The sequence below is a fragment of the Globicephala melas genome, chromosome 3 (assembly GCF_963455315.2).
Source record: "Globicephala melas chromosome 3, mGloMel1.2, whole genome shotgun sequence".
Classification (NCBI taxonomy): Eukaryota; Metazoa; Chordata; class Mammalia; order Artiodactyla; family Delphinidae; genus Globicephala; species Globicephala melas.
In genome coordinates this window covers 158,752,220-158,776,627 of record NC_083316.1, presented here as the reverse complement: position 1 = coordinate 158,776,627, position 24,408 = coordinate 158,752,220, and the positions used below count along the sequence as shown (strand labels likewise).

The 24,408-nt window shown below is 50.0% G+C and overlaps 2 protein-coding genes across 18 annotated transcripts in view; one reads left to right on the top strand and one right to left on the bottom strand.

Moving 5' to 3' along the window:
• Positions 1-2,311, bottom strand: part of MYO9B (myosin IXB) — a 91,076-nt gene extending 88,765 nt beyond the window's left edge. For all 12 annotated transcript variants that reach the window (XM_060296847.1, XM_060296838.1, XM_060296845.1 and 9 more), the window contains exon 1: positions 2,218-2,311. The gene's annotated coding sequence lies outside the window, so the exon portion shown is untranslated. The remainder of the gene's footprint in view (positions 1-2,217) is intronic.
• Positions 2,312-2,471: 160 nt separating this feature from the next.
• On the top strand, positions 2,472-23,918 carry HAUS8 (HAUS augmin like complex subunit 8). Of its 6 annotated transcripts, XM_060296834.1 has the most exons (13): positions 2,472-2,664; positions 5,642-5,706; positions 8,727-8,779; positions 9,373-9,428; positions 12,799-12,844; positions 13,911-13,992; positions 16,110-16,202; positions 16,900-16,994; positions 17,590-17,655; positions 17,762-17,920; positions 19,244-19,385; positions 22,236-22,377; positions 23,524-23,918. In XM_060296834.1, exons 1-13 carry the CDS (start codon positions 2,636-2,638, stop codon positions 23,714-23,716), a joined length of 1,221 nt encoding a protein of 406 aa, XP_060152817.1. In that variant the 5' UTR covers positions 2,472-2,635; the 3' UTR covers positions 23,717-23,918. The 6 variants fall into 6 exon arrangements, 5 of the variants coding, with proteins under 5 accessions (XP_060152817.1, XP_060152818.1, XP_030736068.2 ...); XR_009563534.1 differs by lacking the exon at positions 23,524-23,918 and having other exon boundaries at positions 19,244-21,964; positions 22,236-22,371; XM_060296835.1 differs by lacking the exon at positions 8,727-8,779.
• The last annotated feature ends 490 nt before the right edge of the window (positions 23,919-24,408 follow it).

Sequence of the window (24,408 nt, the reverse complement as noted above, 5' to 3'; positions counted from 1 at the left end):
CACAACTTCAGGGAGACAAGGAAAGGGAAGCTTTGAGTTAACAAGCCTCTGTTGGGGATAGAAGATGGATCCTACAGTGAAACAGAATGGGGAGATTCCCAAGTCCCCACCTGCTTCACCAAGTCACAGGCCTGGACCTGAGGGAGGGTCTCACCCAGGGATTTCCAGCCAGAAGGATGCAGCTGAAACCCTGGGAACAGGTATGATGTGCAAAAGCACATTTGGCACTCCAATTTCCCACGTGGAAGATAAGGAAGCAGTAAGATAATCATATTCAGATATAAACTGTAGGACGGAAAGCCCAACAAAAATGGGATCGCCATGGTGGGGATTCACCTGTTGGGGGCTGCATAAAACTAGACAGGGCTGTGTGCTGGAGACACCAAGGCTGGGTTTCAAAGTTGCAGAACACTGATTAGGCCAATCCATTCATTTTGCAAGTAAAGAAACAGACAAAGAGACTTGACAGAGGTTAGGACCCCCAACACAAGACCCTCCAAGAGAGCCTGCCTGGCCACGCTCCTGGAGGAAGGAGACAACAGCAGGGCTGTGGAACCAGAAGATTCTGATCCAGTTCATGGGGGGGGGGGGAGAGGGGGAGGGGGAGTGTCCCAGCCAGGGCAGGCCCATACGCAGAACCTGCATGAGGCATGACTGTGGGCTCTAATCATGTGTTCTGGGGCAAGCGCAGCTGAGAGTCTCGCTTACAGAAGCTTCCATAAGGGCCAGAACATTCTGGAAGTGAACGAGGTGGTCATCTTTCTGTGGCCCTCTTTACATTCAAGCTATCCAGGCTCGTGTCCTGAACGCACTATAAACCCAGGCTCCTTGGCCCTTCTAGCAGGCCCCAGACAAGGATCCCCAGGGTCGGGAAAGAAGAGAAATTAATGCTGATCAAAACGGTTTAGAGCAAGGCCCTCCCCAGAGCCAGGCCCATCAGATAACTTTCCAGCTGCCCATGTCACGTTCCACTGCTCTCGGATGCCTTAAGCGTTTGGAGACTCCAAGACCAGAACATACCTCAGGAAGGTAGCAGCTGGGACCCTCCAACTGTAAGGCACAATATCCCCACCAGCTCCCACCTCAGACAAAGAGGTGTGGCAGAGGCTTTCCCTTAGACTCCTGGCCTACAAGGCGCCTCTCCCAGGCTGAGCTCACAGCCACCGGGGGACAGATTTCCTGTATGTCTTTTTACCCATTTAAGTCCAAGGATGCAACTCGGAGGAGGTGGTGACAGCCTAGCACATGCGGCTGTGTGCGCACCCACCCCCGCCCCCTCTGAAACCCAGTTCCGGCCCCATAGCTGGGGTGGGGGGGGGCCCAAGAGCTCCTTCCTTGCTCCCTAGAACCCCCAGGCTCTAGCCAGTCCGCTCTTAGGAGGACAGTGTTGGGTTTTCAAGTCCTGAATACCGCCCAGAAGGCGCTGAAACTAGCCGGGGCCCCCAGCAGTTGGGGGTGAAGTCAGGGATAAGATGAATCAAGAGGGTAAGATGGGCCCCAAATCTCCATGGTCTGCACCCCAATGTCTGAACGGGGCCATTCTAGTCCTTTCCTTTCCTCCCCTCCTCCCCAGGCTCTCCCTGGACCAGACCTCACTTCTTGCCATGGCTTCCATCCCCCTTCTGCCTCCTCTCCCATCCCCCATTTCCCCTCTTACCAACTCGGCCGGCCACCGCACCAGTGGGTTCAGAGCCCCTCACATTTACTGAGCACCCACTGAGTCCCAGGCGCTGCCCTCCCTCAGGCACCATTCCTCAACCTCTTCACCGTAGGCAGACGCCCCCAGGCCGTTCTGCACCGTTCCCCCCAATCGCACCCTGGCTGTTCCCCCACCGGCCTTGCTCCTCTCAACCCCCAGCCTGGGCCTCTCAACCCCGCCTCCTTGCTTCTCCCCCTCCCAGCCCCGTTTCCTGCGACCCCCCAACTACCACTTAAGCCACGTCCTCTTCAGAGAAGCTGCTCAAAGCCACAAGATCTGCCTCCACACCCGCCCAAAAACTCCCTCACCAGGCTCATCACATCAACTTTCTCCTTCATCGTCCCGTTCCCACTCCGTCTCCTGCAAACTCTCCACGACCCCCAAGCTCGTTCCCGCCTCCTCGACCCCTGCTTTCGCGCCCCCCCCGCAACTAACCCTTAGCCCCGTCCCTCTACAAGGCAGCCCGCCGATGCGAGCTTCGAGATCAAACACTCGAGCCGCGGCCGCCCGGCACTCACCTGGGCCTTGGCCGCCGCGCGCCGCCGGTCCCGGCCCGGGTCCCCGCCCGGCAGCCAGCCCGCTGCTCTTCGGGCGCTCCGCCCCACCGCGCCCGCCGCTCCCCCGCGCGCTCCCGCTTCCGGGTTCCGGAGGGGCGGGTCCGGGGGCGTGACGCCAGGCCGCCAAGGGGGCGGAGAAACACGAATCCCCGCCCATCACTTCCGACCCGGCCCCGTCACCGCCCCCTGCCGCTGCTGGGCGAAACCAAGTGTGAGGGGAGGACAGAGAGACGCGCGAGCAGGAGGCGCCCTCTCTGCCCACAGCCACGCTCTACACGGCCCAAGGCCACCCCTCTTGTAGCTTCGCAATATGGCCTGGTCGGGGCGGGGGCGGGGGGTTTCGACTTGAAGAGCCGGCCTTTGAGTTGAAGGCGGGAAAATGGCGGATACCTCGGGGCGTGGTGCTGGGTGAGTCGAGGCACCGTGGGTCTGGATTTATGGGTGCCAGCTGGAGGGCCCTGGTCGAGGGCTGGGGACAGAGGGGCAGCAGAGTTGGGGAGGGAGGGTCCTTGGGGTGAGTCCGGATCTGACTCCTCCAAGAACCACCGAGGATGCGCAAGTTCTGGGAGGTGGGATGCGGCCTTGCGCATGCTCGGGAGCTTGGGCTCAGGACCTTACAGCGAGTTCGGGTCCCTGGTCAGCCGTTTCGATCCGGGGCGATGTCAGGCGAGTGGCTTAACCTCTCTGTGCCTCGCTTTCCTCCGTCGCGAAACCGGACTGTTGACGCCGCCGTTCGGTTTTGTAGGCCTAGTGTGAGGCTTAAGAGCGTTTAGAATAGTGTCTGGCCCCTAAGCGTGATCCGTCGCTATTACGATTACCGCTTTGTAGTGGGTAACTGCTGGACCACTGAAGTATCTCCTTTCATTCTCCCACACGCTTTTTTCTATTCTCCCCATTTACAAAGGAGATGATGGAGGCTTAGGGAGGGAAGGTCATTTGCCCAAGGGAGACGTCGAACAATGACCTGGTGCCGGGCGTGATTCCTGGGCTTTGTTCATTCTGCCGATGTTTATTGTGCCTGTGCGAATTAAAATTTAGTGGGCCATCTGAAATCACTTGTTTACTCCACAGCCCCTTGACCTAACTGTGAGATTGACGTTAGCCTCTCCGAGGTTCAGGGGAAGTACTTGAGGCTGAAATATATGTAGTGACACCCCTCCCCCACCCCGTGTCCCTGCAGGTTTGGCCTTAGTCCATTTGGTTTGGCTCCAGAGCCCTGGCTCAGACCCCAGAGGGAATCCTTGCTCTGTCTGTTTCCAGTTCTGAGACTCCCCAGGGGTGATCTGTATAAACCTTGGGTCCTTGTCTGGAAAACAAAGATAAAAGCAGGCTAACAGTCAGGTATTTGTAGGGTGGGGAGGATTCCATGAGGGAGTAGAGCAGCTGGCACCCAGCCAGCATTTGTTAAGTTGCCTCTCCCCACTGTGGCTTGGAGGTGCCCCCCAGCATGGCCTGGGTCTCACGTTGGAGTCCCCAGAGCCCACTACACAGAAGATGGCTGCAGTGAGCTGAGCAAGGGGACCACCACTGCTGTCTCCAGTGGAGCCCATCTTGTGACGACAGCAGGATTTACAGCACCCAGACCCCTGCCTGGCATCCCGCTCGCCCAGACTGGACACCTGGGAGGCATCCCCGACTCTCCCACACCCACCGGCTGACTAGTCAGTGATTCCTACTTCATGGGACCCTCTCCTCTATCATGTCAGGCTTCATTCTTTTTTTAAATTGAGGCAAAATGCACATCACGTCAAATGAACCGTTGTAAAGCGAGCAATTCGATGGCACTGAGACATTCACAACGTTGTGCAATCACCACCTCTACCTAGTTCTAGAACATTTTCATCAGCCCAGAAGGAAACCCTGTGTCCATTTGCAGTCCCCCCCATCCTTCATGCTCCTCAGTCTGCTCCTGGTAACCACCAGTCTGCTTTCTGTCTCTGTGGATTTGCCTGTTCTGGACATTTCATATCCATGGAATCATACACCACGTGGCCTTAGTGCCTGGCTTGTTTGACTCAGGATAACATTTTTGAGATTAATTCGTTTCAGCATTGATAACATTTTTGAGATTAATTCGTTTCAGCATTATCAGTACTTCATTCCTTTTTAGGACTTAATAATATTCAGGGTCATTATTTCTTTTTTATTTACTTTTGGCTGCATTGGGTCTTCGTGGCTGTGCGTGGGCTTTCTCTAGTTGAGGCGAGCAGGGGCTACTCTTCATTGCGGTGCGCAGGCTTCTCACTGCAGTGGCTTCTCTTGTTGCGGAGCACGGACTGTAGTAGGCGCGCGGGCTTCAGTAGTTGTGGCTCACGGGCTCTAGAGCGCAGGCTTAGTTAGTTGTGGCGCACGGGCTTCATTGCTCTGCGATGTGTGGGATCTTCCCGGACCAGGGCTCGAACCCGTCCATGTCCCTTGCATTGGCAGGCAGATTCCCAACCACTGCACTACCAGGGAAGCCCCAGGGTTCGTTATTTCTTGACAGGAGTTTTGCAGCAGACTTCCGTCCCACGCTCCCGATCACTCTTTCACCATGCCAGGGGTCCCCCAACATTGACAGTGTTGACATCTGGGGTGCGATAGTCTCTGTGATGGGGGCCGTCCTGTGCCTTGTAGGGTGTTGAGCAGCATCCCTGGTCTCTACCCACCGAGCCGATAGCAGCCCCCTCTGTTGTGACAATCCCAGGTGTCTTCACACATCGCCAAATGTCTCCTAGGGGTCAGAATTGCCCTCAAGTGAGCACCTCTGAGTTATTTGTCTGACAAATATTTATCAAGTGCCTCCTGTCTGCCAGGCTGTTAGGGACTGAATGTTTCTATCATCCCTCACCCCCTCCTCAAATTCAGTCTTCTCCAGCTAAGCCATAGGGCTGATCAGTTCCAATTTCCGCATCATTCTTCTCTGCGCCTGTGCCCTTGGTCTTGGTGATCCCTGTCTGGGAATATCCTTCCTCATGTGCCTGAGCAAATGGTTCTTTGTCACTCACCCCCAATCCCCACCCCTTTACCTGTCTGGAGTGCTCGCTCTTCACGCTTTGCCTGATGGGAAAATGCTGGTCATCCCTCTCAGGGAAGGAGCTTTGTCTGCTGTTCACCTTGTATCCTCAGTGGTATACAGCTGACACACAAACGCCCAACGAATTAATGAGATCGAGACGTTTGAAATTCGGCAAAAATGCTCGCTCTTCTCACGTAGCTGTTGTCCCCAGGTGACGGGGCTGGGGCTCCGTTTTCCTCCTGCCATGGAGGTGGCCCCACCTCGCAGAGATGGGTATTGGTGGTGGGTGCTGGGACTGGGCTGTCCCGAGGAAGCCCAGGTTCCTGGCTGGCTTCCCTGAGCTTTCTATCCAACTGCATTAACAAGACCCCCGTTTTCCTCTTTTAGGAAGCCTTCTGCAGGGGGTCCCAGTACTCCTAGTGGTGCTAAGACGAGAGGAAGAAGAATACAAGGTGAGTAAAATTGGAATCTACCCTTTGAAATGGAATCCACTGGAATAAAAAGTGATTTTTTCTTTCCCCCCCAGTAAGTGCTTTTGGAGAAGAGAAAAACAGACCAGAGCAGGGGAGCTGGGGCTTTACCCGCTTCTAGTCACACCTTTGGGGACCCCAAGTCTGGTTACCCAGCCCTGCAGCCAGGGGTGTGGCAGGACCTGGTGGGGGTCATCTAGGGCAGTGGGCCCTTCCGGCCATGGGGGTCACGGGTTGTACCCAGGGCTCATCACTTGGAAGTGTGGGTGAGGAGAGTGTGAGCTGAATTCGTTAGGAAACATCAAAGTCTGTTTCTTCTCAGTAAGCGCGTCAGACCCTTGGGGATGCCCACACATCTGATGTCTACCTGTGCGTCCGGGGTCACTGTCAACAGCCCCCCTTGACTCTTGGCAGTGCCCAGTTTGGGGCTGTAGACGCAAGGATCTCCCGCGTTGGATCTCAAGCCTCTGTTATGATGAAGTATTTTTTTATGCCTGTGCACTAGTGCAGGTCTCAGAGAACTTGAAGCAGAATTCCGGTTCCAAATGACTGGAGGTTTATATGTTATAGCATCACAGCATCGCTGGGTGATCTGGTCTGTAACATCTGTTGTATTTACACAGGGTCTAGTTCTTGGACGCAAATTATATCCTTCATTGTAACATTGCTTCTGTGGAAAATCCACCACTGTTGAAAACAAACAGGTGCCTTCTAGTTTTCCAGAAACTTGAAACTGCTTTTCAACTGTGCAAGGAACCCAGAGCCTCCTTCCTACCCTTTGCTGATGGTATTAGAAAGACCCAATGCAGGATGGTCTCCCCCCCTTGGAACTGGGGGTGTCCTTCGCCCCAATCCTTCACTGGACATCCAGTGGCAGACCCTAGGTGGGGCTCGATTCTCTCCCCTGGACCCCGCCTGGTCCTGGCCTCAACCCCTAGGTGCCTCCTGCCTGAACGTCTGAGCCACTTGCCCTGCAGGCACGGCTCATCCCTGCCTGGAGCACGCCCGGGGCAACCAACACCTCCGTGTCCAGCTCCAGGCAGCCTGTGAACTGTTGGTTGTACCTCTTTTCCACTCAAGCTTGCGGCTGCAACCCCATCTAAAGAAAGATGCAAATCCGGGCATGAAGGTGATATGGTTGAAATCCCAGTCTTGGGACTGAACTGTCAAGGCAGGTGACACTGACCACATCACTCTCTCTAGTAAAAAGGGAGACCCCTGAGCTCTGGGGGCACCTAGGAAAAGTGCAGACTCATGCATCTGACACATTGCTGAGCACCTCCTCCCTGCGAGGTGGTGGAACGTGGCAGCAAGCAAAACAGACAAGAATCCCTACCCTCAGGGAGCTTGCCACCCCGGACACAGGCGGTGAATCAGGAGACGTAAGGAGACACAGGGTGTATTGGACAGTGACAGTTGCTGTGGATAAAACAGCAGGATGGGGGTAGCTTCTGGCCTAAGGGAGGGGCTGGGCCGAGCAGAGTCGTGAAGGCGGCAGGGGTGGCATGTGCCTGCTGGTTGGAGGAACAGGTGACATGGGACCTGCAAGGTGTCTGGAGGCACTCACCCTTCACCAGCTAATGGACCCGGAAGACAGCCTGCTGCAGCTGCCAGACGGCCAGTCAGCCTGGAGGACAGAGTGTCTCAAGAGGGAGGGTGCAGGGCTTCCCTGGTGGCAGTGGGTGAGAATCCACCTGCCAATGCAGTCGACACGGATTCAAGCCCTGGTCCGGGAAGAGCCCACATGCCACAGAGCAACTAAGCCCGTGCGCCACAACTACTGAGCCTGCGCTCTAGAGCCCACGACCCACAACTACTGAGCCCGTGTGCCTAGAGCCTGTGCTCCACAACGGGAGAAGCCACTGCAATGAGAAGACCACGCACCGCAGCGAGGAGTGGCCCCCGCGCGCCGCAACTAGAGAAAGCCTGCATGCAGCAACGAAGACCCAGTGCAGCCAAAAATAAATAAATTAAATAAATTAAAAAAAAAAAAGGGAGAGTGCAAGTGAGCACTGTGTGCAACGCTGCCGCTGGCTCAGAACGAGGACTGAGAAGGGGCGGGTGGGCATCAGAGCAGGGAGATCTCCGTGGTCTGGATGAAAGGAGTTTCTTTGGTGCCGTGGTAACTGTGAGAGCCAGGCTGGGGTGTGGGGGGGGATTCAAGGGAAGGAGAGAGGAGAAGAAGAGGATCCGCCATGGCAAAGGGGAGCAGAGAAATGGGGGAGGGGAGGGGAGGGGGGATGAACAGTGTGACCATTGGAGAGAGGAAGTGGGGTGATACAGGGTGGGGCAGGGGGAGAGGGGTTGCCAGGGCAGTTTCCTAACGGAGTGAGGGCTGGGCTCTAGCACCCAGAGTTGGGGGGTTGGTTTTACCCCAAAGCACAGAGGTCGCTCCACATGGGGGGCCCAGGATATGGCTCTGAGGTTGGGAGGCAGCTAGATGCCCAGGTGGGAGGATCTCCTGGGGCTGCTTTTGTCTTCCCAATGAAGTAGGAAACAGGTTACCAGCTGACCAGAGGGATGGCCCGGTGTAGGAAGTGGGCGGGAGGGTCTGGGAGAGGGGTTGGGGGATCAGAACCGAGGACTGTGGATGATCACAGGGGCTGCAGCGAGAGCCCCTGGAGGTTGGGGGGACACATGTGTCTCCTTCACACACCTTCAGCGCCCCAGGATCAGGATGGAAGGGCACCTGGGGCTGGGCTGTCACCAAGGGATACAGCCGTGTCCGAGAAGAGCGTCAGTGCCTAGGGTGTCTCAGGAGAGTGGTCCTGAGCTAGGTGAGGGGGGTGGGGGATGTGAAAGGCAGTACCATGAGTGGGTCATAGATGGGCTTGTGGGGGAAGGGCAGTTGGGGTCATGACCACAGGGAGTGAGTTGGGGAGGGAAGAGGAGGAGAGCAGGTGGCCATCTTTGGAAGATCTTTCTTCCTTTCCCTGCCCTGCCCCTGAGTCCACTTTCTGTTTTGAACTTTGGCACATATTTCTGATCTTCCTTGATCGTAGCTCCTGTGGGTCTCTGTGTCTCCGCTTCTAGCCCTGGTGCTTGTATACAGCAGGTATCCTATAAATGTTCTTGCATACAGTAGGTGTCCCATATATGTTCTTTTTAAAAAGCTTTTAAAAGAGAATTTATTATTTACTTATTTTAATTTATTTTTGGCTGTGCTGGGTCTTTGTTGCTGTGCGCGAGCTTTCTCTAGTTGTGGCGAGCAGGGGCTACTCTTCATTGCAGTGCGTGGGCTTCTCATTGCGGTGGCTCCTCTTGTTGTGGAGCACGGGCTCTAGGTGTGCGGGCTTCAGTAGTTGTGGCACAAGGGCTCAGTAGTTGTTGCTCGTGGGCTCTAGAGCACAGGCTCAGTAGTTGTGGCGCATGGGCTTAGTTGCTCTGCGGCATGTGGGATCTTCCCGGACGAGGGATCGAACCTGTGTCCCCTGCATTGGAAGGCGGATTCTTAACCGCTGCACCACCAAGGAACTCCCTCCATATATGTTCTTGCATACAGTAGGTGTCCCATACATGCTTGAGGCTGAGCGGGGAGGGCTGATAGCACCCGGCTCTCGGGGTGGGGGGCGGGCATCCTAGGTGCATGGTGGGTCCTCACAGTCCATGTCATAGTTTTATTATAAACCAACAGTGTGTCCCCCACAGGTGGAAGAGTGGTTGAGTCCCGGTACTTGCAGTATGAGAAGAAAACCACCAAAAAGGTAACATACAATGTACGTTTGAAACAGTTCTGAACAGAGTTCTGATGAACTTGGAATTCTGAGACAAGTCACACCGGCCAGGCACAGCCTGGTCCTGAAAGAAGCATTTTGGGGGCTTGGTCCAGTTGCCTTTGGGGCTGTCATGCCCTTCGTGCCAAGGCAGGAATCTCTGTCATGTGTGGCTGGTCACTTTGAGAATCTCTTTTGCAGAGCCATGATCTCTGGTGAATCATAAAATTATTCCTGTCTCTCAACCCGGTAATTCCTTTCTGGATTCTGTCCTGAAACAGTTCTGTCTAATGCCTGGCACGTGGTTACCCAGCCTTGGCCTGTATTGTAAAAAAATACCCGTAGGGTTTTAGAGAAAGGGTTTTAGGGGAAAAAAGACATGGCTGAATCACCCAGTGTTACAGGAAGAGTTCAGTGAACTAGCCACACCACAAAAACCATGAAACCATTGAAAATGATGGCATGAAACACTTAACATCTTGGGAACCTGCTTTGTGTGATGTTTAATGAAAATAATCATTAGATTACCCAATGACATATTTTGTTTCAGTGTGTATGGACGGATAGTGTGGTGAAGGTTGTGTTATTCCATTTTCCAAATCTTTGTTTATGATAAAGTTTAGTTAAATATTAATTTCTGCTGCCTTTCTTTTACTCTGGTAGGGTGAATGGCAGGTTAATGTGGCTTAAGATTTGGCTTGAAGAAAAAGGATACCTTTATGCAAACTGATATGCTTCTTGGAGTGACTTTGTTTTTTAATGGACTTTATTTTTTTAGAGCAGTTTTAGGTTCAAAGCAAAATTGAGTGGAAAGTACAGAGATTTCTCATACACACCCCTGCCCGCCCCCTCACATGCGTAGCTTCCCTGTTGTCAACATCCCGCCGCAGAGTGGGGCATATTTACAATCGATGAACCTACATTGACACATCCTTACCCAGAGTCCGTGGTTTACAGTATTGAAATGATTTTCAACAGAGAATACTAGTCCACACTTCATAATTTTAACGTTGCCTGGCAAACTTGGTTACAGCACCCCCATGTGTTTGCATGTTCTAGTATTTTAGATCTTTAAGAGCTTCTCCGTTTTCTTTTTTTTTCATCTTTTAAATTAAGGTGTAATTTACATAGAGGAAGTGTCACTCTTCAGCGTACAGTGCTCTGAGTTTTGAAAAACACATCCAGTCACAGACCCATTACAGTCAAGATAGAAAACACTCTGTCACCACCGCCCCCCACTCCAAAGTCCCCCTGTGCTCCCATGGAACCAGCCCCTCCCCACCCCAGGCAACCATGATGTGTTTTCTGTCCCTGTAGCTTTGCCTTTGCAGTAGGCTCACTTAAAAGGTGCCACCCAGGATGCAGACTCTTGCAGTCTGGTTGCTTTCATATAAAGGTCCCTCCCTCCCTGTCGTTGCCTTTTATAGTTAGTGCTAGTTCCTTCTGATGGCTGAAGAATATTCCACTGTACGGATGGACCATAGTGTGCACAGCCACTCCCTGGCAAAGGACATTTGGTTTGTTTCCCGATTTTGGCAATTATGAATAAAGCCACCTTAAACATTCCTGTGCAGAATTCTGTGTGGATGTGTTTTCATTTCTCCCAGGAGGGGAATTGTAGGGTAAATGTCTGTTGGACTTTGTTATTAACTGCCCAGCTGGTATCCAAAGTGGCTGCCCCTTTTTACATTCCTATGAGCCACAGAGGAGAGTCAGTACTTTAGGACTGAAACCATTCTAGTGGGTATGAAGTGGTATCTCATTGTGGTTTTAAACTGCATTTCCATAACAACTAATGATATTGAGCATCTTTTCATGTGCTTATTGGCCAGTCCTATATCTTTGGTGATATGTCCTTTCAAATCTTTTGCACACTAAAAAAAAATGAGGTTGTTTGTTTTCTCATTATTGAGTTTCGAGGACTCTTTCAATATCTTAGATACCAACTCTTTATGGTGATTTGCAAATATTTTCTCCCAGTGTGTGGCTTGGCTTTCCATTCTCTTAAGTGTCTGGTGAGGAGCAGAAGTTCTTGATTTTGATGAGGTCCAATTTATCGATTTCTGCTTTTATGAAATGTGCTTTTGGTTTCTTCTCTAAGAAGTCTTTGCCTTACCCAAGACCATAAAGATTTTCTCCCATGTTCTCTTCTATATGAGTTTAGGTCTGTGGTCCATTTTGAATTAATTTTTGTATCTGGTGTGATGATGGAATTAAAGTTCATTTTTAAGTGTATGGATGTCCTCTTGTTCCAACACCATTTGTTGAAATGACTTTCCTTTCCCTGTTGTATTGTCTCATCACCTCTGTTGGAAAGCAATTGACTATATATGTATGCATCATTTCTGGACTCTATTCTTTTCCATTGTTCTACATGTCTATCTTTAGTCCATTTCCATACTGCCCAGGTTACTTTAGCTTTGTATTATAGTAAGTCTTAAAATTGGGTTGTGTGAATTTTCCCACTCTGTTCTTTTCCAAAACTGACTCTTCTAGTTCCTTTGCCTTTCCATATGAATTTTAGCCTTAGCTTGCCATTTCCTACCAAAACTTCAGGGATTTTAATTGTATTGAATCTATGCATTAGCTCAGGGAGAATAACATCCTAAAAACACCCAAGTCTTTCAATCCATGAACATGGTATACCTCTCCCTTTATTTGGTCTTAGATTTTTTTCATCAGTGTTTTTGTAATTTCCAGCACACAGACCTTCCCCATGTTTGCTTAGGTTTACACCTAAGTACTTGGTGTTTTTTTAGTGCTATTATGCAAGGTACTATCTTGTCTTTTCTTTCTTTCTTTCTTGAAGAAATTTTGTTTGTTTAGAAATAATTCACATATAACATTATATTAGTTTTAATTTTATTTATTTATTTTTAATTTTTGGCTGCATTGGGTCTTTGTTGCTGTGTGCAGGCTTTCTCTAGTTGTGGGGAGTGTGGGCTACACTCCGATGTGGTGCTTGAGCTTCTCATTGCGGTGGCTTCTCTTGTTACCGAGCACTGGCTCTAGGCACTCGGGCTTCAGTAGTTGTGGCTCACGGGCTCTAGAGCACAGGCTCAGTAGTTGTGGCACATGGGCTTAGTTGCTCTGCAGCATGCGGGATCTTCCCAGACCAGGGATCAAACCCATGTCCCCTGCATTGGCAGGTGGATTCTTAACCACTATACCACCAGGGAAGTCCCAATACTAGTTTTAGAGGTACAACATAATGATTCAATCTTTGTAAATATTGCAAAATGATCATCACAGTAAGTCTAGTTAACATCCATCACCGCACAGAGTTACAAAATTTTTTTCTTTGCTCAGAACTTTTACATGGTACTGTCTTTTTTTTTTTTTTTAATATTTATTTATTTAGGCTGCTCCAGGTCCTAGTTGCGGCATGCAGGATCTTCGTGTGGCACGTGAGATCTTTAGTTGTGGCATGCGGACTTTTAGTTGTGGCGTGCAGATTTCTTACTTGTGGCATGCAGACTTCTTAGGTGTGGCATGCGAACTCATAGTTGCGGCGTGTGAACTCTTAGTTGCGGCATGTGTGTGGGATCTAGTTCCCCGACCAGGGATCGAACCTGGGTCCCCTGCATTGGGAGCTCAGAGTCTTATCCACTGGACCACCAGGGAAGTCCCATGGTGCTGTTTTTTAATTTCAATTTCCAAAGTTGTTCATTGCTAGAAATATCTTTTTATGTTGACCCTGTATCCTGCAACCTTGCTAAACATGTTAGTTTTAGTAGTGTTTTTTAGTATGTTTTGAGATTTTCTATGTGAAGAGTCATGTCTGCAAGAAGAGAGTTTTATTTCTTCTTTTGTAACCTGTTCGCCTTTTATTTCTTATTCCTAGACTTCCAATGGGAGGTTGAATAGGAGTGGTGTCTGTACATCAAAATATTCTCATTCTTTATAAGGTCTTGTTTTTGCTTTTTTAATTTTATTTTTTGGCCGCGCCACGTGGCTTGTGGTGGGATCATAGTTCGCTGACCGGGGATTGAACCTGGGCCTTGGCAGTGAAAGTGCCGAGTCCTAACTACTGGACCACCAGGGAATTCCCTCTTTTTGTTTTTATATTGTTATAATGGCTTGCTAGCTCCATGCACTGCTTGCTTTTTTAATAAGTTTTGAAGATTAATACCTGTCCAAAAGCTTTGTTTTTTCTGACAACCGGAGTAATATGTTCTCTTTCCTAAACTGGCCAGTACTAAAAATTATGCAGAAAATCAGTCATCTGTAATCTGCCATGTCAGAGATCATCACCAGCAAACATTTTGGTGGTTTCCTATGTTCTACGCATGTGAGGGTATCCTTCTGACAAAATTAGTTCATCCTGTATGTATGCAATTAAATGTCAGAACTCCTTGAATCTATCCCTTGCCTCAAGGTAAGAGCAGATGCAGACCTTGCAAACTGCAGAGGGGCCCCTTCTCGTGGAAGGAAAGTGTCTTGTCCCCTGAATGTCATATATTCCCCTAACAGCCTCCTGCAGCAGATGCATTAAAGGCCAGTGGGAAGATGCCTGAAGGTGGAAGAAAACCCAACCCACTCCAGAAGAGCAAAGGTACGTAAAGATGGAAGGAGGGTGAAACAGCACTGAGGCTTAGGAAGTGATGAGCGTGGTGGTGAATTTTGTTTTTAAGTATGCAAGTTTAAGACGCCCTTTCCTTTCTGCAAAGTATGAGGAAAAGGAGCTTGGCAGAGAGTTTCAGCATAAAGACAGATTTGGGCATATGAAGATCTGAAGGGGGTTGGCAGGGGAATGGGGGGGAGTCATTTCCTTTCTATATGACCCCAGAGAAGAGCCACATTGCCATCATGGTGCTCCCTTGGGGCACCAGTTCCTTGATCATGTGACTTTCCCCACCAGAGCTCTGAGAGCAGGACTTTCAGAGAGGGTATGAGACCTCATTTTCCTGCCTCTCACTACCTTGGGTTGGGTCTTCCTCATAATGGTCTCCCCATACCCCTTCTACTAGAAGCTTTCACCAAAGTGATATGAAAAACTTTCAGTTTTTCTGGTTGTAGACATGATATGCGTTTGTTATTAAACAAAATTGGAGAATGTAGCCCAGAAGGGCGGAAACTCACTTATGATCTACCACTCAGACCATTGCTGTTGGTATATTTGCTCTTCGGTCCTAGTCAGTGTGCTCATTCTAGAAGTCTGGGAAGGCTCCTCTCCAGAGTAGTACTTCACCCACCTCCTCCGGTGCCTGCTTCACCAGCCGTGGTGGGCAGCTCTTCTTTTGCATAAGAGCGAGTCACAGAAAGCAAAATTGTTTCTCGGCCTGCAAACCCTCATTCAGAATGGTGACAGTTTTGCGTCCCATAGTGGAATACTAAGTATGTTCTTTTACAGGTTAGATTTCCTGCTTTATTGTTCAGATCAAGGGTCAGCAAAACTTTTCTGAACCAGTGGTTAATATTTTAGGCTTCGCAGGCCAGGGGGTCCCTGTCATAGAAACTTAACTCTGCCTTATCGCAGCGTGAAAGCAGCCACAGACAGTGTGTACACAAATGGGCGTGTCTGTGTCCCAGTTGTTTACAAACACAGGAAGTGGGCCGGACCTGGCCTGCATGCTCGAGCTCGCTGATCTTGGCTTGCATGTTTGTCAGAAATTGTGCTGTTCCTTGACCCAGGCACGATTGAGAAGCAAGCACATGGAGCTGGAGCCGGCCTTCTAGTCTTTTCTCATGCAGTTGGGTTGAAGGCCATGTGTGAAGCTGGGAAAGCTGGCATGGCCAGAGGGGTCAAAAACTGGGCCTGCCACATTTAAAAATCAGGGTTCTCAGGACTTCCATGGTGGCGCAGTGATTGAGAATCCGCCTGCCGATGCAGGGGACGCGGGTTCGTGCCCCGGTCCGGGAGGATCCCACATGCCGCGGAGCGGCTGGGCCCGTGAGCCATGGCCGCTGGGCCTGCGCGTCCGGAGCCCACAGGCGGGAGAGGCCACAGCAGTGAGAGGCCCGCGTACTGCAAAAAAAAAAAAAAAAAGAGCAGAGGGCAGAACAAGTATATCATGTGTTATTAGATTCTTATACCCTGAACACAGCATCTTTTATTTTTTATTTGAAGTATAGTTGATTTACAGTGTTGTGTTAGTTTCAGGTATACAACAGAGTGGTTCAGTTATACATACATATATATATATTTTATACACACACACACACACACACACACACATATATATATTTTTCAGATTCTTTTCCCTTATGGGTTATTACAAAACATTGAGTAGAGTTCCCTATGCTATACAGTAGGTCCTTGTTTATCTGTTTTATACATAGTGGTGTGTATATGTTAATCCCAAACTCCTAATTTTTCCCCCCCTTCCCCTTTGGTAACCATAAATTTGTTTTCTATGTCTCTGGGTCTGTTTCTTTTTTGTAAATAAGTTCATTTGTACACAGCATCTTGTACTTAAACTAAGCAGAAAGCCTTATTTGTATCTTTCAGTTATAAAGACTGCATCTCTTTTCTAGTTCTACTTTAAAATATATTCAAGTTGATGGGTGGGAATTTCCAAAGGTTTTTCAGCCTTCTCTACTGCTCCCTCGTAAGAAACTGAGTTTTTGGAAGCAGGTGATATTGTACAGAAAAGTTAGCTGCTCCCGGCCTTAAGTATGGAGTATCTTGCTGACTGTGCTGACTTCTGGGGATTCTCATTGGGCCCACAGACAGCAGTGGAACTGGCAAAGGTGACCTGCAGTCTACCTTGCTGGAAGGGCATGGCACTGCCCCACCTGACCTGGATCTCTCGGCCATTAATGGTAAGTCACTGGCTGTACCTGTCCTTTCCCCAGCTGGGGGTTGCAGTGCATGTCTGAGGGCTCCCAAAATATGCTCTTCTCACCTTAAAAACACTTTTTTTAAAAAATTGAAGCATAGTTGATTTACAATGTTGTATTAGTTTCAGGTGTACAGCAAATTGATTCAGTTATACATATATATATCTATTCTTTTTCAGATTCTTTTCCCTTATAGGTTATTACAAAATATTGAGTATAGTTCCCTGTGCTATACAGTAGGTCCTTGTTGGTTATCTATTTTATATACAGTAGTGTGTATGTGTTAACCCCAACCTCCTAATTTATCCCCCCCTCCCCTTTGGTAACCATAAGTGTTTGTTTTCAATGTCTGTAGGTCTGTTTCTGTTTTGTATAAGTTCATTTGTATCATTTTTTTTTAAGATTCCACATATAAGTGATATCATATGATATTTGTCTTTCTCTGTCTCGCTTATTTCACTTAGTATGGTAATCTCTAGGTCCATCCATGTTGCTGCAAATGGCATTATTTCATTCTTTTATATGGCTGTGTATATATACCACATCATCTTTATCCTTTCATCTGTTGATGGACATTTAGGTTGCTTCCATGTCTTGCGTATTGTAAATAATGCTGCTGTGAACACTGGGGTGCATGTATCTTTTCAAATTATGGATAAAACGCTTTTCTTGATCTTAGACAAAAGCGTGGTCCGAAAGACTCCACAGTTAGAAAAAACAATGTCAAAGAAAGCTGAGTCATCATCATTTTCTGCCTTGAGGAAAAAGAGCCCAGTAAGTCTCTGAAATGAGAGGGAAGCCACTATAGCAGGTTGGCTAAATCTGCCCTGTGCCACGTGCCCCTCGAAACCCGGGGACTCCAAGAATAAACAAGCCAGCTGTGCCTTTTAGAACAAAAACCTTACCCATCCTTAGAGGATTTGCAGTTTCAGTTTCCCCAGCTACATGTACAGGAGGGGATACAAATGCAGGATCATGTGAAAAATGAGATTGAGGCCTTGTTTGCCAGTGCCACGCTAGGGAAGGCACTAGGCCAGGCCCTGTTCACGGCAGGGAGGGCGGCCAGGCTGTGGTCTCACCCAGGTGGGAACCCCAAGTCCTGGTTCTGGCAAGGCAACAAGTTGGTGGGTGCCCTTCAGCTCACGCTTGACAGCCCAGCTTGCAGGAAGGGACCAAACCACCTTCCTTTTCACAGAGGACTCGAAAGACTAAATGAGCAAATAGAAACGAGTCGATACACAGTCTAGAATTGTTGAATTACTGATTGGAAAAAAGTACAGACAGGTTAGGATTCTGCCCCTCCCCGGAAAGAGAGCTGGCTTTATACCAGTTCACGGGGGACCAGCAGTGCCTTTTCCTTCTCCTGAAGGAGCTCTCCGAAGCGATGGAAATGATGGAATCCCAAACACTACTCCTGACTCTGCTGACCTTGAAGGTGAGGACGGAGCCTCCTGCACGCGTGTCGTGGGTGCAAGGGTGGCCACCGTCAGCCACCGAGGTGAGGTCGCCTCTGGCCTGAGCTTTTGTTTTGCATTTCCCAGATGGAAAGTGGTCTTGCTGCATTCGAAGAAAAGGCAGAAAAGAATTTATTAATAATGTGCAAAGAGAAGGAGAAGCTCCAGAAAAAAGCTCACGAGCTGAAGCGCCAATTTCTCCTCTGTCAGAGGAAGCGGGAGCTGGCAGACGTCCTGGACGCGCAGGTCAGGGGTGACCGCAGCCTCCAAGAGGCGCATCCTGGCAGCGTTGTCCCACGGGGGTGGGGGTGGGGTGGTTGGAGGGAGCCTTTATTGTGAGCATTGCTCCTCGCCTGGCTCTGACTCTGTGCCCGGCTTTTGACACCACTGGGTGTTGCTACGTGATGGTTTATCAGAGGACGAGGCGGTAATGTCAGAACCAACCAGCAAGAGGGCTCTGTCCCTTCAACACACATGGGCATGTATTCTGGTGACTTGTATCCTGAGACTTGTGCCCAGTGACACAGATGTACTCCAGACCTGCCCATTTGGGCCAGGGTGCTGGTGGGAGACATGGGCTTGGTGCTGTGTGGCCAGTGCTGGGACGGGAGTGTCCATGCTAGGGAAGGTCACAACGAATCGTGGGAACCTAGAAAGGGCCGATCAGGGAATGGGGCTCCTCACCCAGTAAGGATGTATCCTGGGGCCGCCATAACAAAGGACCACACAGAGTGCGCGGCGGCTTAGACAATTGACATGTGTTCTCTCTCAGTTCTGGAGGCTGTAAGTCTGAGATCAAGGTGTCTGCAGGGTTGGTTCCTTCCGAGGGCCACGAGAGAAGGATGTGTCCCAGCTTCTCTCCTTGGCTTGTCGATGGCATCTTCTCCCTGTGTCTCGTCACCTGGCTCTCTCCCTCTGAGTGTCTGTCTCCACATTTCCCCCTTTTGTAAGGACACCTGTCATTACTGATCAAGGCCCAGCTTAATGACCCCCCCTTAACTGAATTACCTCTGTAAAGTCTCAAAATCAGGTCACATTCTGAGGTGCTGGGGGTTGGGATGTCAACAGAGGAATTTGTGGGGACACAATTCAGCCTGTAACACCCAGCATGTACACATGAGTGTGCCCAGCAGCCCGGCCCTAAGCTGAGAACAGAGTCCCTATCCTCGTGGAACTCACAATAGAAGGGAAGGGAAAGACAGTCAAACAAATGAATCCTTACAACCCCCAGACGGCGTGTACAAGGGAAAAGGGGTTGCCGGGCATGGCCTTGGTGGGGGGCAGGCATGTCAGCTCAGTGCTCTGAAGCAGGAGGGCCCAGCCCTGGAACAAGCTGGAAGGCGGACACATGTTCCTGGTGAGGAGACCCAGGCCACCTTACTACTGGCCAGGCTATCTTCGGGGCACCTGGGAGTGAGGGGAGAGCCCACTGCACCGTTGGAAGTTTCTCTGGGAGACCTGGCAGAACAGTGCTGTGTCTTAACCTCACAGGTGCCTGCCATCTGGTAAACTTCTGGCGAGGTGAGTGCAGGGCCTCATCCCACAGGCTCCTTCCCCTTCTGCCTGCAGATCGAGATGCTGAGCCCCTGTGAGGCCATAGCCAGCTGCTTTAAGGAACGATACAAGACATTTGCGACGGCCTTGGACACCACGAGGCATGAACTGCCCGTGAAATCGGTCCACCTGGACGGAGACGGGCAGTGCTTCTTAGGTAGGAAATGGGGCAGCTGCCTGGCAAGGGGTAGGATGAACCTCCCAGTGTATGCTGGCATTTCCCGTGTCCTGGGCACCTTTATCCGTTCGTGTCAGGTCATAGGCCTCCTCTCAGGTAGACGGCGCGTACCCCATCAAATGGCAGAAGACGCAGGGGGCCAGCAAGGCTGCGGTTTGTGTGGGGTCATGCCCTGAGTAAGGACTGTGTTGGGATTTGAACCTAGGTCTGTAGGACCCCCGCAGTGATTTCCCGTCCTGCTGAAAGGCATCCTGGGAGCCTGCAGTCTCTACAAAGGTGCTTTGGTGGCTGGGGAACAACAGGGCCACCGACCCCAACCCTGTCCTGCCTTCTAAGCAGAGCTGAGAGGGTCCCTTTCCTGTATAGGGTTCCCACCTAATACTTCACTTGAAGAAGGCGGCAAGTGTGAAGAGGGCCATCCTCTATCCTAAAATTCTCTTTAGAACAAGTATCTTCCCCAAATAAGTTTTCAGCTGCCCTACGGTTTGGTCCTCCCTCCCTCCCTCCCTCTCCCTCCCTCTCCCCGCCTCCCTCCCTCCCTGTCTCCCGTACCCCACCCTCCCTTCCTCCCTTTCTTTCTCTGAAGTATAGTTGATTTATCAATACAATGTTGTGGTAGTTTCTGCTGTATTGCAAAGTGACTTAGTTATACACATATAGACATTCTCTTTTTTTTTGTATTCTTTTCCATTATGGTTTATCACAAGATATTGAATATAGTTCCCTGTGCTATATAGTGGGTCCTTGTTGTTTATCCATCCTATAGATACTAGTTTGCATCTGCTAACCCCAGCCTCCCACTCCATCCCCCCCGCTGCCCCTTGGCAACCACAAGTCTGTTCTCTGCGTCTGTGAGTCTGTTTCTGTTTCGTAGATAAGTTCATTTATGTCATATTTTAGATTCCACATATAAGCGATGTCATATGATACTTGTCTTTGTCCGGCTTACCGCACTTACTATGATAATCTCTAGGTCCATCTCTGTAGCTGCAAATGGCATTATTTTATTCTGTCTTATGGCTGAGTAGTATTCCATTGTATATACATACCACACCTTCTTTATCCATTCATCTGTCCATGGACATTTAGGTTGCTTCCGTGTCTTGGCTATTGTAAATAGTGCTGCTATGAAGATAGGGGTGCATGTATCTTTTTGAATTATAGTTTTGTCCAGATATATGCCCAGGATTGGGATTGCTGGGTCATATGACATAGAGTTTGGTTATTTCTAAGCAAAGTTCTCATGAGCCACCTGGACGTGTTTAGCTTGATTTTACTGATGTAAAATCAAGCCTTTTCCAACGTGAAATAGTATATGTATGAAACGGGACCTTGAAAAATGAGCCATGTTGAACCATCATCTGTGTCTGGGTTTCTAATTTTATAATTATGGCAACCAACTGCACGTCTATATCTCTTGGTCTCCATCTCTGATAAATGCCCTAGATAGTTGCCAGGAGTTGGGATTGGGGACTGTTTGAGTTTCCTAGAGCTTCTGTAACAAAATACCACAAATCAGGTGGCCTAAAACAACAGAAATTTATTCCCTCCCAGTTCAGGGGACTAGAAGTCCGAAATCAAGGTGTCATTGGGGTTGGCTTCTTCTGGAGGCTCTAGGGGAGAATGCATCCCCTGGCTTTTAGTGTCCTGGCAATCTTGGCTCATGGAGCATTCCTTCAGACTCTGACTGTTTTTTCTTTTTTTTATTAAGCTTTTAAAAAATATTTATTTATTTTTGGCTGCATCGGGTCTTAGTTGTGGCACATGAGATCTTTTCGTAGCAGCGCATGGGCTCTTCATTGCGGTGTGCAGGCTCCAGAGTGTGGGGGCTCTGTAGTTGTAGCTCTCTAGTTGTGGCTTGTGTGCTCCTTAGCTGTGGCGTGCAGGCTTAGTTGCCCCGCGGCACGTGGGATCCAGGGATCGAATCTGCGTCCCCTTCATTGGAAGGAGCATTCTTAACCACTGGACCGCCAGGGAAGTCACCAAGCTTTATTTTATTTTGGTATTGTTTTTTGTTTTTTTAAAATTTTTTTGCAGTGTAGTTGATTTACAGTGTTGTGCTGCTGCCTCTGTCTTCACATGGCCTTGTTTCTGAGCGCCTCTGTGTCTAAACTGCCCTTTTCTTAGAAGGACACCAGTTATTGGATTAGGCCCCTCCCTAATGACCTCATTCTAACTCCGTTACATCTACAAAAACCTCATTTCCAGTTAGGTCACCTTCACAGGTACTTGAGATTAGGACCTGAACATGTCTTTTTGGGAGGACACAGTTCAGTCCCCTGGCAAAGAAGATATGTGTTTGTAAGAACGCTTATAAGGTTCCCCAAGTGTTATAATTTACAGCTGGGACATGTGCTGGACTCGGAGAGATGCTGGCTTTGTTAGAGCAGGGGGGACCCAGCGCTGTTGCAGGCGGCTCTCTGCTGGGGGGGCGTTGGGGGCAGAAGTGCTGGGAACAGGGAGTGGGAACCATGGGTTTGTTCTTAAGTTACTCCTAGACCAGATCTTCTCTGTCTTTTGGATTTGCTTCTGTTGAGGACACCAGTGCACCATTCCAGGTATGTTCCGATGACTGCCTAGATGGCAGACACGCATGGCCCGCCATCTCAGAGCCCCGTGATCTCAGGCAAAGGGGCACAGAGGCAGTACCAGTGCACGAATATCCTCCTTCACGACCCTTTCTGCCTTCGAGCTCATCACGATTCCTGCATAACATGAGAACATTCCAGCAAAAGGAGAAAAATACAGTCAGCCAGCCAGCTCGTGCATCCTGCATCCGTTGCTTGGGGCACCTTGAAACCATGACTGAAAACGCCTTTTCCCCTCCAGACAAGTTGCAGGGGGAATTGACGACCACATGCCATCTGCTGGGAGAACTTGGCATCAGCAGCTCAGAAGAAAACGCGAAGGCCTTGGACCTGCTGAGGGAACTCAAGGAAATGACCCAAAAGAAGGATCTGGAGCTCCAAAGGTATTACAGAAAATATTTTTTAAAAAAGATAGTGCCCCTCTCCCCGCATCTCCTCGTCGGGCAGAGATGGGCTGTTGGCGGCTGCGCTGTGGAAGGTGTGCTGTGTTCCGGAGGGTGGGCAGCTCTGGTGTTTGCAGGGGCCGAGGGCACGAGGGTCCAGCGAGGCAGGGCGAGGGGAATGGGCAAGATGCCTTCAACCCAACCAAAACTCCTGTGCTCGTTCTTGAGCAGCCAAAATAGAAAGGGCGCTCACTTCCTTGGGGTAACACAGCAGTTCAGGGGCCCTCAGATAGTTTTTTGACGCTCTGTGTGGCTCGTGAGGTCTTAGTTCCCCAGCCAGGGATCAAACCCAGGCCACGGCAGTGAAAGCACAGAGTTCTAACCACTGGACCGCCAGGGAATTCCCAGGAACTTCTTATTGATGTATAAGTACATATAGAAAAGCCACAGATTGTAACGGTACAGCTCAGTGGCTTTCACTACCGGGCACCCTCGTGTAACCAGTGCCCAGGTCCACTCAGCCCATGTCCAGCCCCCGAAAGCCACCCGGTCCCCTTCTGTTTCTCCTCCAGGACATTTCTAACCATGAGGCTTTCTTCCACCTCTTCCAAAAAAGAATCTAGTTTTCTTCTCCCTTACGATGCCAAATGTACTTCCCGAGGTGCCTGAGAGGTTTGAAGGTACTCATGATAAACGCCACCTGCTGTGGCATCTCCCTCATCACTCTGTGCCCCGGGACGGAATCAGACACGCCAAAGTGTTCTAGATGGCCGGGGTCACGGGAGTGAGCGGGGAAGCACGCTCGTTCTGTGCTGAATTCCCCACTGCTGTTTATCTTGTGTGGTTGCTGGGGGAGCTCCCCGTTCATGGCTCTGCCTCCCGCTCTTAGGATGGTTCCTGTCAAGTGTTGATACTCCCTAAATAGTTGTCGAGTAAACAACTCTTTTCTTTCACACCTGCCCGGTCCTGCTCTCAGGGCTTCCCTGTTTGAGTTCTGTTCAGACAAAACTTATTCACCGCCGCTTTCCCACGAGCCCGAGGAGGGTCACCCTGAACCTCCCCCCGCCCCCGCCCCCCGCCATGGCAGCTGCGAAGGTGCTCGGGCACAGAGGGTGAAAAGCTTTCATCATCGTCTTGTTTCCACAGGAGCTTTACCCAGGTTCTGGAACTCTCCGCCGAGGCGAGTAAAGAGGCAGCCTTAATCAACCAGGAGGCCTGGGAAAAGGCCCAGGGCCCCAAGGCCACCAGCCAGTGGTATTTCAATCCTGAGGAGGCCACTGGTGGGGAAACTCAGGGAGAGCTAAGGAGCCTGCTCCTTTCGGGCCACGACGAGCCGTGAATCCACACGCAGGCTGTGTCCCCAACCGGGGTGGGGACCTTCCTGCACACCATGGGGAAGGAAGCACGTCCTGTGCTCCTTGTTTTGGGTGGGGAGAGGGGGTGGACCTGCAGTGACCCACATATGATGTTCTGGAAACTTGAGCACTTTATACACTTAGCCTAGCCATATAGTTATTGTTTTGTAAGATAATCCCGTTTGATAATTTAACAAATAAAACTGTTTTGCAGTTGAGCCTTGGTTTCTCTGTAAGGGGCAGTGGAAGGTGCGTGTTGTCCCAACTTATTCCAAAGAGCTGGTCCTGAGCCTCAGAACCTCACAGACATCATGAATCCAGCTGACCCTTGCACACTGTGGGTTTGAATTGCCGGTCCACTTATACATGGATTTTTTTCAGTAGTAAATACTGTAGCACGACACGATCCATGGTTGGTTGAATCCACGATGTATAACTGCGGCTACGGAAGGCAGACTATAAGTTCTATGCAGATTTTCGACTGCACAGCCCCTAACCCCCTGTTGTTCAAGGGTAAACTGTATTTCACTTTCAAGATGATTTCATGTCCTTTAGTCACAGGGCAGTTCTGTTCAATAACCCACAGCAAGTTCAGAGCTGGCCCTCAAATGGAAATTCCCCATCCAGTCCAAAGTCCCAGTGGCCATCCTTGGGGGACGCCTACGCGGTTTTGCCG